This window comes from Periophthalmus magnuspinnatus, chromosome 5, assembly GCF_009829125.3.
Source record: "Periophthalmus magnuspinnatus isolate fPerMag1 chromosome 5, fPerMag1.2.pri, whole genome shotgun sequence".
Lineage (NCBI taxonomy): Eukaryota > Metazoa > Chordata > Actinopteri > Gobiiformes > Gobiidae > Periophthalmus > Periophthalmus magnuspinnatus.
Window position 1 is genome coordinate 26,366,804 of NC_047130.1, and position 14,966 is coordinate 26,381,769.

Consider the following 14,966-nt stretch of genomic DNA (forward strand, 5'->3'; position numbering starts at 1 on the left):
ACCAACGTTGGTTAAATAAAACCAATGTCTAACCTTCTATGTTCAAAAACACCTCCCCTGGAAGACGCCACTCGAGATTCTCTAGTCTGGAACAACCTGATTCGGATAAATACAAATCTGACTCCACACAAATCTACTCAGTCAATATTTTAATATTTTAAGGAACAATGAAAAAATATTTCACAGAAACTTTGTTTCAAGCTGTTTACAAGCAAATGATTTAGTCACAGCAGCAAGAGGCCGTCGGTGAGTAGAGTTTTTTATAAGTGCATGTACATCACAACAGTTTTTGGTATTGATTTGGGAAATCCCAATGCACTGTGGTCTAACTAAATTGCATTGCTTTTTAAGTAGCAACAGTTTGCATTTAAAACTAAAAAACATTAGGACATGCCAAGAAAGCAACTTGTCATCTGGTTACATAACAACTAATACCTGCATTTAAATAAATAAGACACATCATTTGCTCTGCACAGTGTTAAATATATTTTGGTTTAAATTATAACCCTTTCCCACAACATTTAAATAGTTACATTAAAAGATCGTAAGAACACTTCTCAGTCATCTCTCTCCCTTACAACCAAAAACGACTAAGTCCCTGGACATTACAGTAGTACAACACAACAGTGGCACATCGATAAAAATGGCAGTGCTTACGGTCTATTAATAGCTTGAAACAGAAACATAACTTTAAATAGCTTTCTACGTCATAGATGAACATTAGCACAGTTCACCAGTGTTTGATCTGACCAAAAGTAGAATGCCCACAATACAATACCTTATGAACCCTGCTTTTTATTTTAAAAAGATGTTTTAAGGCTGGATCAATGGTCCTCATTGTCCTTTGTAGCTTTGTCACAAACATCATGAAGAATTGAAGTCAAAATAGACTTTAGTGTTGAGTAGAAGCCCTTGTTTGTGTCAGAGTCAGGGTCGATCTATGAAGCAGAGTTAAGTTAAAGTTAAAGATTCCACAGAACATAATGATTATTGTACATCTGTTGACACTCACCCGTGTAAACACTTTAATCGTCCGAGTGAGAAATTTACTTTCCACATCTTCAGGTAAAGGCAGAAGATTAGCTGCACATTCCAGGATGCAAAGAAGGGTCTGTCTGTGGCCCTGCGTCATGAAGATAAAGAGACAATATTTCAGGTCTGTAGAAATGCTAAAGGTTTTGACGTGACTGTGATTCAACTAACACACATGACCATTCACTGACAGTGGCTCCCTCTTTTCTGCATCACTCGAGGAAAAACTAAAACTAAAACACAACTCTACCCAAACCCGTCCATCTTTCCCACAATCAGGGACTAATTTAGCTCCATAAAATGCTTCTTTATTTAAAAAAAAAAAGATATTTATATAACTGTACACTATATCTATACAGCATGAGACAGGGCACAGTTTGAAGAGCCACTGTCCGTGTGAATGTTCATGTGTTAAATGTCACATAACATTCAACACAAAACACAGATGTGCACAAAAACATTGCTTTTCTTATAATAAACTATTTGAAGCTATAGTTTAAAGCTGTTGGTGTCTGACTAGTTAGCCACCCTCAAATAAAATAATCAAAAAAATGTATTAATGAAATGTTCCTCCAGCCCTGTTAACACATGTAAGAATCATGACTAATGACGACACCATCGCAGATTGTACCTTTTGCAGCGAGTCAAGAGCCTCTTGTGAGTTGACATTGGACTCGCTGAGCGCTTTCACATCCTCCCTGCTGATGACCGGCTCCTTCAGCTGCTCTAACCACGACCACATTAGAGCTGATAGCACCAGAGGCTCTCTCTCCAAGCACAGTCGCTCCCACGCACCCTCCCTGGAGTTCAGTTCTGTCTGTGAAACAAAAGATATGATACATTTATAAACAGTATATTAACAAAATAAAACGTGGAGAAAAATCAAGCTGGAGTATCAATCATTTCACATTTGTCTGATACTCAAACCTCAATTAATATAAAGACAAATAAATAAATACATTAATACATAAGAGGTCATTATTATTGCTTTACCTGCCAGACTGAGACTTTGGATTTCAGATCTGGGTCTACGTGGTCCAGGGCCAGAGCTTTAGCCACGAGCAGACGTCTGTTGTCAGGAGAGAGCTCTGGTGGAAGGCTTATCAAAGAAACGTCTTCTGACTCTCTCCTTTCCACTACCACATGCGAGTGCTGCTCTGAACCAGCTCCCTCGGTCCTGACCGCTGAGGCTGGATTGGTGTAATAACTGTAGAAGTTTCTCAATGGTTCAGACAGATCTAAAGACAAACTCTGATGGCCCTTCTGTAATCGTTTCTTCAGGAATGGGGATTGTGTGTGTTTTTGTACTTGCATTTCGGGCATTTGCAGTTTACTGGTAAAGTTCTTGCAAGAGAGGTCAGAGAAATTAGGCTGGTTACATGGAATAAGGCTGCTGTGGGACAATGAATGATGTAGAAGGAAGGTCAATGGCACCCTTTTGTGCACACTTTCCAAACAGAGTTCATCACAGTTGAGTTTGTGAAGGACAGAGTCACTATAGCTGAGGCTTTTGTGTGTAGAAAGAGACAGACTGATGGGGATGTTCCAGTCCAGCTCACTGTCACTAATCAAAGACAGATCATTGAGAGGCTGGACAAGTCCTGGATTGGGCAGCTGTGATAGACAAGGTGACACTGGAATGCCTTTGCCTCTCATTTCGTTACCAAGCTGCTGCAGAGCCTGTTGAGAAACAGTTTTCTCCACCTCTGCGGTGAGGTCAGGAATCTCCAGCCACTGTTCCTCAATCTCTGCCTGACGGTTATTCGCGATGTCAGTGAGGAGCTGGCACACAAGTTGGATGATCTTTGGCACGTGCTTGAGCTGGCGAGCCTCGTAGCCGTGCAGTAGGTGGCGCTGGCGGGTCAAGTACTGGGAGAGGGTGACAGAGGTGGTTTTGGGTTCGGTGCAGGAGAAGACGCTGCGCAGTGGGATGAGGAACTGAGCGAACTCGCGCACACAGAGCAGCTGGCCTCGAGTCTGGATGGAGTTAGGTCTCTTGGCGCGGACAAACAGGATGGCCTGGTCCGCGCTCATCCGGGAGGTAAAGACGAGGTAACAGGCCACCAGCACACCTGAGAGACCACTACACGTTACTACTGCTATCAATGTTTTATACTTTGCATTACTATACCAACAAAACTACACAGATTATGCCTTTTGGTGTGAACACTGGAGTTGTACAAACCTGTTCTGCCCAGGCCAGCGTGACAGTGGATCGCCATTTTCCCCTCTTGAACAGCAAATGACATGACTTTGACCATATCCAAGATTGTAGTGAGGGATGCCACTCCATAGTCTTTCCAGCCAAAGTTGTAGTAATAGACTGCAAACAACAAACAAAGTGTTATACTCGAGGCCAATTAGGAGCGGAAACAAATGTCAAGGGAGCTCGTTAAAGACTGCAGAACATACATCTCGGAGGTAATTAGCTTGTTACTTGGGACTATTACACAGCACAACCAAAACACATTTTCATTCATCATTTTGAATAATACACATCCTTCTCCAGCTTATTTTCAAAGGAGGTGCAGAAACCTACGAGCACCCAAACTATACAGCTCTAATTCTATCAGTGGGTGAAATGGTTGTAACCCATTATAAACTCGTGTGCACGTACTGCCAGCCTCCATGAAGATCTCAGGTCTGTATGTGAAGCCGCTCTCTTGCTCCAAAGGGTTTCCACAGCTGGCGTGTTCTCCTGGCCGCTGAAGGTTAATGACCGTCTTTAAACCACATCTGAGACACAACGTAACAATACAACAATCAATATTTATTTCACACAAATGCATAAACGTGGGTGAATATGGACTACACACCTCCGAAACTGCTCAATAATATTGTATTTCTCTATGATCTCAGTGGATGGCCTTGCCATAGCGAGCAAGTTGTCAGTGATCCTAGGAGAAAAGACATGACATTTTACACAGCAGGTGTGGAGAAAATTGTTCAAACTGTTTAACAGCTGACATGCCCGGGAGTAGGACTAGTTAAGTCCCTTCTGTATTAGATAACAAACTCAGTCTTTCAAAACTGAGTGGCCCTAAACTGAACCACAGCGTTTGTTTTACTACATTCAATAAAGTCAACATGAAATCATTCTGCCATACAGTCAAATCAAGGACAAGTGTATTGAGCTGTTACGCAATGATGGATCTGACCTGTGATGACCAGCGTTGGAGCTGGAGCGGAAGGGGGGAAAGAGGATGAGAGGGAGGTAAAGGGAGAGGGAGAGTGAGCGGGAGGGACGTACCAGGACGAGTAGAGCCCTTTGACGGCCTGCTCCTCATCGCTCCAGCGAGAGGGGTTCTCATATTTACAGGCTCTCCCTCCACAGGCCATGGAGCACTGCATGTGGCCCGGGATCACATGCCTCAGCGTCTCCCCCATCTTTGTGTACTTCGCTGTGGGGACCCTCGCTGTGGCTGCAAAAACATACAAAAATAAGAAGGAAACATTAAAGACACAGCACAAGATAAAAGAGCAAAGAGAAGTTTTACACTCATCAGGGATCCTCTCCTCACTGAGCGCACCCATGACTCTGCGACAGTCGGCAGCAGAGCCACGTGTGCGCTGCAGCACTCTCAACAGGATGTCACAGGCCGAGTGACGGCGCTCACGGCCCCGTTCACTGGGCCCCGGAGCCCCCAAAGAGCCTCTGTGCTGCTGCATGGTGCCACGTCTGTCACTGCTGTCCCAACTAACCAGGCTACTGACTCAGCATGTGCCCACGCTGAATCAAACAACAATCAGCCATGGGCAAAGAGCCGATACAACCTATCAGCAGCATCTAAATGTCACCATGACAACTATTTCCAAAGCCATCAGAGGGAGGCGGGCAGGGCGGCTCACATACAGTACACAGGAGCACAAACACACAGAGCTATCAAAGAGCCCAGTTCTAAAGATCACAGGCAGCACAGGCAGATATGCATTTCTTAATCATAATGTGGAGCTGAACCAGGGTTGCAATTAATGATTATTTTGCAAAAATCTACAATGAACAATAAAATCAAATATTTTAACAACCATTTACACCAAAGGAGTTAATTTATGCACCAAAAAGAGCTATGGGTTAAGGTTTTATACACAAAGAAATGAAATTACTACTATATTCTTACTGTAAAATCCAACTTTTTTGAAAAACAATTTTGCTACTAAGGTGTGACACACCCATTCAGTGTGTGGTCACACTGTGGGACAGAAAAAGAGGCATTATACCCCCACATGTCAAGTATCCAATATAACAAAATATCCAAATGTTGTCTGTGTAATTTTCATGTAATTCTTACTCTGTCGGAGCACACAGCATGTTGTGGAGTTTGTGCGTAGTCCAGATAATGATCACTGGATTAGTCGATGAATTGACTCTTTTGACATCATCAATATCAAACACCTACACAGCCAAACTCCTGACCAAAGATGCCTGTTGGCTGCATTAAGTGAAGGAAATGCCAGAATTAGATCTCCATGAGAAAGAAACACTATGTTAAAGCTAAAGTACATTTAACCTTTTAACCAACTACAAAAAAACTGGAACACCTGATATCACTCACCGTTATAAACATTATTATTTCACCAACAATGCTAAATAAATATAAATGATAAAAAACTATTGCATTTTGGCTGCATAAAATACATTAATATTAACAACAGCTCATGTTTATTAGTTACTTAGTACAATTAGAGGCTTTAAATTAGGTCAGAGTTCTGTGTCATTATTCACCTGAAGCCAAACGGTGAACTGATCCTGCTCCATGATGCTCTCTGTTAGGCAGCACTAAGTCAACCGGCATCTTTACCCAGAGCTAAAGCGTGGCCAAAGCTGACGACAATGAACATCTCCTTTTTAAGAAGATAATAACGATGATGAGATATGTTTGAAATCCATCGCAAATGCAGTGAGGTTGAAGAATCACCAAAAAAGTGAATGGAGAATAAAATGAACAAGTGTATAGACATCGCAAAACAAGTGAAATATTATATTATTGATGTTTCAGTTCCACTCCCATCTCCACTCAGAGCATGGCAAAAACATCAACTTCAGCAAAAACACTACTATGACAAATGAAATACACTGTTGTGAGATGTAAACAAAATATTGAAAACACATAAGTAGTTCAAAAGTAAAATATGAGTGTATAAACTTGAATACAAACAGACAGAAGCTGCAAAGAGAGACTGTAAAATAAATTATACTTGAAGAGGAATCTTTCAAACAAATGTGATATTTTATGTTATTTTACAGTCCAATCATTTTAAGAGGCACATTTTAGATCCATTATAAAATCTAACCTTAATCTTATCTAATACTTCAAGAAACTATTTGTAATATTGTCTGTGTAGACCCTCACTCGTCCAGGTCTGATCCAGAGCAAACAACGAAGTTAAATCTGTCAACTGGACAAATCTTGTAGGAGTGAAGACGTTTTGCTGCTCAGCCGCTTCTTCAGTTCTGAAATTATTTTATTTTATTTGTAATATTGTTAAACTGCACCTTTTTAGTCAAATTACATGCCAATAGTACAACTTAATTTTCCCCTGGTGCTTTCCTGCAATCAAAAATGTCAGCACTAACACTTATTTACACAGGTGCCTTGACTTAATATACTTAATACTTAATACTTAATAGAACAACAGACTAGGACAAACACACAGTCCAAAGTACGTTCCTTACCCATCTCCATGTCTGCGCGTTTGGCTCCACTGTGAACTCCAGCAGAGAGGAGAGGGAGGTCACTGACGAGGCTGACTCCTGCTGCCATGACTGGACCTGAAAGGTGGGGACAGTGAGTCAGACGCCCCGACACCAATAGGAGGGGCTGTACGCTCCACGGGCGTGCTGCTGATAAGGAGGTGAGAGCATAAATGAGATATGAGCGTTGCCTGGCAGGTAAAACTCAGGGGAGAAGGCAAATGTGCAAACTGAGCCACCAGGTCAGCAGCTCAAGTGTCACTCCTGCACCACAGCACCCATGGGAGAAAAGAGGGTGTGGTCCAGGCAAGAGGGAGCATCACAACATTCACAATTCATTATTCATTTGTACAGGTCTTCTTAAGAAATTTCTCGGTTATTATAACAGGTTCCTCATCACATTCCTGACCCACTGCCAAGTAAAATATCTTAGTACATTATGAAATTGCCACACATGTATTTATTTTAGCTTATCTGTAATACTTTTATGGGTCTATTGGTTCATTTTTTCCTGTAAAAAATGGCAAATTAAAGTTTAAAAGTGATAATTATGTTGATGGAATTGCCTTGTGTTGTTCATATATTGTATTACCTCCCTCTGATTTCTCTCAGAAGTCCACTGCATGCAGAATTGGCATCATAATAAACCCTTTATTGAGTGTCCACTGAAATCTAAGTGTCCCAGTGTCTCTCACGTTACACCGCGAGGTCTAATGGTCTCGACACTGGCGCTAACCGCTTGTTGCAAGATCAGAAACCCTGCACCTTCACAACCCACGCCCCAGTGTGGCCCATTAACTATTGATCTGACTGCTGTGCTGCTGAAGTGATGTTTGATTAGCCTGTTGATTTATTGACCTTTAGCTTCTCGTGAGTGTTAGGAGCTGGCAGTAACTCATGATCAGCTCTCAGGTAGCCAGGGTTTAAGAGAAGATGTGCTGAATGAATAGTAACCATGAGTCATCAGAAAGAAGGATTTGGCTTTTATTATTCTGCGATCACTACACAAAATTACGTTGCAAATTAAGCATTCTATCACTGTTTTAGTTAAAAGGAAAAATCCAATACTATGCATTCTTGGCATCATTAACAAACCTACTGTAATTATGTTCCAACTCAATGCTCTGAAAGAACCAGCGTGCAGCATCCACACACTGTCAACATACTTTGGATCTATAACAGGGCTGTAAAATTAATCCACCAAAGTTGGACTGTTAACATGTCTCTTTGCTCTTTCGTGTGCATCTTCAGCGGCAGGTCACGCTAAGGTCACAACTGTTGTCCTATTCATTGTAAAGCTCTGTGAATTATTGATGCTGTAAAGTTAGAGCCGTCTCTTTCCATCCACGACACACCTTTAGGAATCCTTCTACTGTAACCGACCCTTAACAAACTGAGATGACACTAGCACAGTGTGACTGAGGAAGAGCAGGGAAATCAGGACAGCCCCTGGAGTCACGTCAGGATGGTGTACCCTGGATTTGTGCTTCTGCAATCATATTTAAGGACATAAGATGATAATGCATTATTGGAGTTTGTATCTTGCGCAACATTCAGCTTCATATTTGCTGTTTCAGATTAACTACAGAAATGTTAAATGGTAAATGCTAAATTGTAGTATCAGATGTCAAAATTGTGCAAATAAAAGTTTGATTAAAAAGAAAGGTTGCACTAATAAACATTGTCTGCATAGGGCCAACATCGTGTAGAGATTCACTTGGATGGAAATGGGAGCCAAGAAATGTCAAAAATGTTGTTAAATTGAGCGTGGGACGAGTGACAATGTGTCTGACAACAACATGGTCTCAAATGGCCCTTCTCCTCGTGTGTAAACCACATTGTGAAACTGTGGATTAGAGAATTCTTAGATGATTTGCCCCATGTTGTTTTCTTCAATTTGTTAGAAATGCTATGGCAACTGTTCACGGTGAAACTAATTAATAAAAGGCAAAATAAAAATATTCATGCCAGCGAAGATGTCACAAAACAGTTCAACAGCTGTCCAGATTTGATAAGTAATAATCTAATAATTCATAAATATTAAACTACTGCAATCCCTTGTTTGTGTGCACATACTTTAGAGAGCAGAAACCATCTCAAACCCGTCCTACAGGTTGTACTAGAGCCTTTGGATGGCAGTGGTGCTGATGTTGCAGGATTTACCGTTATTGCTACTTTAGGAATTAGCCGCAGTTAGCACAACAAAAGCGCAGTTTTACCGTGTTTCCGGGGTTTAAGTGCGGCTTTCTGCTGCGGCGCGTTGACACAGAAGATTCATTTGTCGATGTCCGTTTTGTTGTCAATGTTGGAGCCGTTGAAAGTCCATTTTTCGTGGAGCCACATCATAAGATCTGCTCAGTAAAGCTAACAGCGCTAACAGAGGAGCTAGCTTAGCCACGTGACCTGTTGACTCACGGTGTGTCACGTGACCACAGCTGTTTAATCAAGTTAATTATTTAACCATGTTTTTAGATATTTAAAACTAATATTAAGATGCTCTGTTGCTACATAATTATATTCATTTCAATATTCTTAATCTTTCAACATTTTAATCTGTGTGGAATGTTATATTTGACACACTTTTTATTAGACTGTTGGTATTTAGATTTTCTAATAAAGAAATACATTTGAGTTATTTAAAGTGAACTGAGTTCAACAACTAGAAACACATAGATGTGATCAGCTCTAGTCACAACATGAGACAAGTTTACATTCTGTGGGTGACCAGCAGAGGGAGACGTGTGCACGAGCATGTGTCCTAGAGACATGTGTGCACGATGTGTCCTAGAGACATGTGTGCACGAGCATGTGTCCTAGAGACATGTGCGCACGAGCATGTGTCCTAGAGACATGTGCGCACGAGCATGTGTCCTAGAGACATGTGCGCACGAGCATGTGTCCTAGAGACATGTGCGCACGAGCATGTGTCCTAGAGACATGTGCGCACGAGCATGTGTCTTAGAGACGTGTGCACGAGCATGTGTCCTAGAGACATGTGCGCACGAGCATGTGTCTTAGAGACGTGTGCACGACCATGTGTCCTAGAGACATGTGTGCACGACCATGTGTCCTAGAGACATGTGTGCACGACCATGTGTCCTAGAGACATGTGTGCACGAGCATGTGTCTTAGAGACGTGTGCACGAGCATGTGTCCTAGAGACATGTGTGCACGAGCATGTGTCCTAGAGACATGTGTGCACGAGCATGTGTCCTAGAGACATGTGTGCACGAGCATGTGTCCTAGAGACATGTGTGCACGAGCATGTGTCCTAGAGACATGTGTGCACGAGCATGTGTCCTAGAGAGAGATGTGTGCACGAGCATGTGTCTTAGAGACATGTGTGCACGAGCATGTGTCCTAGAGACATGTGTGCACGAGCACGTGTCCTAGAGACATGTGTGCACGAGCATGTGTCCTAGAGAGAGACATGTGTGCACGAGCATGTGTCTTAGAGACATGTGTGCACGAGCATGTGTCCTAGAGACATGTGTGCACGAGCACGTGTCCTAGAGACATGTGTGCACGAGCATGTGTCCTAGAGAGAGACATGTGTGCACGAGCACGTGTCCTAGAGACATGTGTGCACGAGCATGTGTCCTAGAGAGAGACATGTGTGCACGAGCATGTGTTGGATTTAAATTCCTCAAAAGTTACAGGTTGCAGGAAAAAGACAATTTGCTACATTTTTTCCCCCAAAAGATCACCAACTTATATATATATATATATATATATATATATATATATATATATATATATATATATATACACACACATATATACACATATATACATACACACACACTAACTTTATATATATATATAAAATTACAGGTTATATATATAGATAGATAGATAGATAGATAGATAGATAGATAGATAGATAGATAGATAGATAGATAGATAGATATGCAGTTACTCTATAATTGCTTTAGGATTGATCTTGATTTGTAGAATCACAGATGGGAGTTTTAGTCTTGCTCCATGTTGATTTGATTACAATCTGCATTTTACATTTGCATTTTTGTTTGTTAATATTCTACGCACCATTTATTGGACTAGTGGTTTAGATGAGTCTCGAATTCCTTATTTTGTCAATTAAAATATAGCCTATGGTCCATATAAAGTCACTAATTGATCAATTATAAATTAATGGCTTAGTCCTAATTGATAAAAATGCTTTTGTTTGTCTTAGTTTTATTTTATTTTTTTCTATTGTGCAAACTAAATTTGAGTTAAAACACAACATGGGAGAATTCAGTGACATAATTTCATATTAACATAAGGACTTACATGGCACAGGCCTAATAACCACTGCGTCCCAAAGTCACCCAGTGTCTGAAGTGCGTCTCCTTATTTCCTTCCTCTTTGCATAAAATCCATGCCAGTCTATGTTTTTGCATGTGCAGATGGAGCAAGCAGCAAACGAGCTCTGTGGAGAGGTGGAGCTTTAACGATCTCATAAAACCCAAAGTCTATCCCTCCTCAGTGCCAAGGTGACGTCCTCAGGCTCAACAACTGATCGTATCTGGACAAAAGTGACACAAACGAGGTGACTCCTGAAGTTTGGCAAAGTTTAACTCCAGGCCGTTTGACGGAATATAGCCCCGGATTTACGCGTAAAGACGCACGGCGCGGTCTGGATAAGCGTCTGGAGAGGTGCTTCTGGACTCACTGCAGGAAATATGTCACACTGAGGCGTTGGGAGAAGTGACCAGAGTTGTACCATGCAGCACCCGTTGGACTTGGCGGCGCATTACTACGCCCCAGAGGCGCATCCGGACCACAGGACGCACCGCTACAGGAGTTTCATGATCGAGGAGATTCTCACGGACCACGCGGAGCACAAACCCTCTGCGCACGCGGGAGAACTGCTCAAGTTTGGAGTCCAGGCTCTGCTGTCCGCGCGGCCCTTCCACAGCCAACTGGGTAAGAAACTAAAAAGAAACACTCTGAGCTGCTTTGGATCACTGACTTCTCCTGTCGGGACTTTTACGCACGGGCCAAACTTAGACCTTTATTTATAAATTGGAAGGAAAAATGATACTCGTCCTACATTCACTGATTTTAGTTCTGAGTTTGAGTTCTAAACTGTAGAAGTAGCACATTTTCTAAATGCTGTGATAAAGTGAGTGTAATATTTAAATGATTAGCCTATAATTAATGATAATTCATGTATTATTATATTATGTGTTATGAACATGGTGAATATCATTTAAGCAAAAGAGAAAAAACACAATAGACTGAGACAAAAAAATAAATAAAGAAAAAACAGGCTAATTAAACAAAAAGTCCATAGACTCTGACTCACATGAGTTATAACGTGCTCATCTTGGATTTAATTTTATCATTAAAACCTGGACAGGCCTAATTTTATCCTTGGCCTAATAGAAAAAGAAAATAAAAATAACACTCGTGGATCTTTTGAGTAAAGCCTCATGCTCCGTGACTCGTGTCAGTTTAAGGTGAGGACAGTGAGGAGTAAATCTCAGCATGTTAAAGTTCTAATGGGTCAGAGTTTAATCCACACACCAGACCCAGACTGTCCTGTGTCTGTGCGCAGTGCTCAAAGACCAGAGCAGCCTGCTCAAGTTCCCCATGTCCCCGCTGTCCTGCTCTCTCGCCTCTCCGCTCGGCTCTCCTCTTCTGTCCGCTGCCCCGGGGTTGACAGTGGGATCTGCGTCTCACCACCTGCCCCTGGACCTCCACCTCCGCGGGAAACTGGAGCACGGCGCGGATGGAGGCAGCAAAACCAAGAAGGGCCGCCGCAGCCGCACCGTGTTCACCGAACTGCAGCTCATGGGCCTGGAGAAGCGCTTCGAGAAGCAGAAGTATCTGTCCACTCCAGACAGGTACATTTGAGTTTAAAATGACACACAGACTTAAGTCAGGACATTAGCAAAATCAAGAAGAAAGTGTCGCTTTTTAAATGTGTTTTTTTCCCCCACATTTTCATGATCGAAATGAGCAGATTAAACCCGGTCCAGCCGCGCGTCGAGGCCACGCACCGTGACAAAAAGACACTGACGAATAATTAGCTCCTAAAATATGTTTTAAAGGTCAGGGCCAGTTGTTTAAGGAAATAAAAAACTATGGAAATATGAAGAAAATGATTTAAGGCAGAGTCAGTGTCAGGGCAGAACAAACAGATTTATATAAAAACAGAAGAGTCTGTGCCACAGAATCATTTCATCCAAACATCATTTTCAACAATAAACCTCCTACATCTCAGTGTGAAGTATTATGGCTGTAAAATAAAAGGCTCTGATGAAATGTTTTGTTATAAATAAAGTTTTGTTCCTGTTTGTATTTACAGAATAGATCTGGCAGAGTCTTTGGGTCTCAGTCAACTTCAAGTGAAAACGTGGTACCAGAACCGAAGAATGAAGTGGAAGAAAATTGTACGTTACATTTCAATGAAGTCTGATATTTTTCACATGAATTTACTTCACAAACTCCACACGTGTCTCAGAGCCACAAATAAGAAATAAATAAAGTGTTTTACAGAGGAACCTGACAGTGTTTTACCTTTAAACATGAATCAAAAACAGGAGTAAAACTTTTACTTCTCAACTGATTATTAACAAATATATAAAATGTATTTTAGTACAATTATTTTTGACAAACATGAAGGTGCAGCAAAAAATAACATTTGGGACAAACTACTTAAATGTCCACTTAAATTTGAAATGTTCAAAGTCAGATTTATTTTTAAATCTACAAACACAAAGTGATAAATGATATTTCTGTGGTTTCTATGTGTTTTTTTGCAGGTGCTACAAGGAGGAGGCCTGGAGTCTCCCACCAAACCCAAAGGACGCCCAAAGAAAAACTCCATCCCGAGCAGTGAGCAGCTGTGTGAGCGAGCCACAGACACGGAGCCACAAACAGACTCTGCTGCAGGGAGCCACTTAGAGAGCTCTCAGGAGGACTGACTCTGGACACGAGAGTCAATCTAATGGACAACATGGACTTTTACACAGCGAGGAGCGGCTCAAGGAACTCAAGGAACTCAAGGATCGCTTTTATAAAGAGAGACACCAAAGAGACACTTAGAGACACCAAAGAGACACCAGAGAGACACTAAAGAGACACCAAAGAGACAACAAAGAGACACCACAGAGACACCAGAGAGACACCAGAGAGACACTAAAGAGACACCAAAGAGACACCAGAGAGACAACAAAGAGACAACAAAGAGACAGCAAAGAGACACCAGAGAGACACGAAAGAGACACTTAGAGACACCAAAGAGACACCAGAGAGACAACAAAGAGATAACAAAGAGACACCAGAGAGACACCAGAGAGACAACAAAGAGACACCACAGAGACACCACAGAGACACCACAGAGACACCACAGAGACACCAGAGTGAGCCGCCGTGTCTGTGTCTTTTCCAGCTGCTGTTGAGGACAGGACTCAAATGTTTGCAGTAGGTCAAAATCTTATATTCTTTAAGGACTTTTCATTTGATTTGCATTCCTTTTATGTAACTGTTTAATTATTAAATGTATTTTCACTAATACACACTCCTCTTTTTATTCAAACGGTTTAATCGTGAGGCATCAGTGCACCGCCCAGCGCAGGGACGTGTCCAGCATTACTCACAAAACATGAACCAAATGACAAAAGTACAAAATGTGAAGGACAGAACACAGACAACAATATGTGTCATTTACCCCAGTTTAACAGAAACAGCACGAGCTCACAGGCTTTTATAAAATGAAATGAAATCTAAAAAAACAAACAAGAAAAAAACAAATCAGGCCTATTATTATTTTTGTCTGTGAAAGTTTAATCCAGTGTTTTATGAATCACCTTAAAATGTTCAGCTCTTAAGCCCAAAACGGTAAAACTGATCCCAGGAAAAAAAGGGAAACATTTCAAATTATAGATGAGCACTTTACCTTCAGTTCTGTCGTAGCTTTTAGTCCATGATGTTTTGTCCAAACTCTAGTTCACACACACAAAAAGCCTAATACTTCATCTGCTCTGCGTCTTAAAGGAGGAGCAGTGTTTTCAAAATGCAAAATATTATTGGATCGTTCATGAATCTCTGATAAAGCAGCTGTTTGTGTCATGCATGTATTAATCCTGTGAGTGTATGTTCTGTGTGAATGGTGTGGTTTTTGATTTGCATGTGGGACTGCTTTGAGGATGAACCTGAAACCCTTTATTTTTATTTTTTATTGAGAAAGAATGACCAGATTTCCACATAGTTTGCATATCTTTTGTAATCT

At 41.4% G+C, this 14,966-nt stretch overlaps 2 protein-coding genes across 3 annotated transcripts; one reads left to right on the forward strand and one right to left on the reverse strand.

The window, feature by feature from the left end:
* Positions 1–134: 134 nt before the first annotated feature.
* Positions 135–9,123, reverse strand: ptpdc1a (protein tyrosine phosphatase domain containing 1a). 2 transcript variants are annotated; one of them, XM_033966831.2, is made up of 10 exons: positions 8,944–9,123; positions 6,707–6,802; positions 4,283–4,454; positions 3,849–3,929; positions 3,650–3,768; positions 3,218–3,355; positions 2,026–3,104; positions 1,664–1,849; positions 1,013–1,123; positions 135–938 (listed from the first exon to the last, which is right to left on the reverse strand). In XM_033966831.2, exons 2-10 carry the CDS (start codon positions 6,792–6,794, stop codon positions 825–827), a joined length of 2,088 nt encoding a protein of 695 aa, XP_033822722.1. In that variant the 5' UTR covers positions 6,795–6,802; positions 8,944–9,123; the 3' UTR covers positions 135–824. The 2 variants fall into 2 exon arrangements, with proteins under 2 accessions (XP_033822722.1, XP_055077596.1); XM_055221621.1 differs by lacking the exons at positions 6,707–6,802; positions 8,944–9,123 and adding an exon at positions 4,530–4,913.
* Positions 9,124–11,231: 2,108 nt separating this feature from the next.
* Positions 11,232–14,178, forward strand: barx1 (BARX homeobox 1). Its single transcript, XM_033966845.2, has 4 exons — positions 11,232–11,653; positions 12,288–12,576; positions 13,041–13,125; positions 13,498–14,178. Exons 1-4 carry the CDS (start codon positions 11,452–11,454, stop codon positions 13,657–13,659), a joined length of 738 nt encoding a protein of 245 aa, XP_033822736.1. The 5' UTR covers positions 11,232–11,451; the 3' UTR covers positions 13,660–14,178.
* The last annotated feature ends 788 nt before the right edge of the window (positions 14,179–14,966 follow it).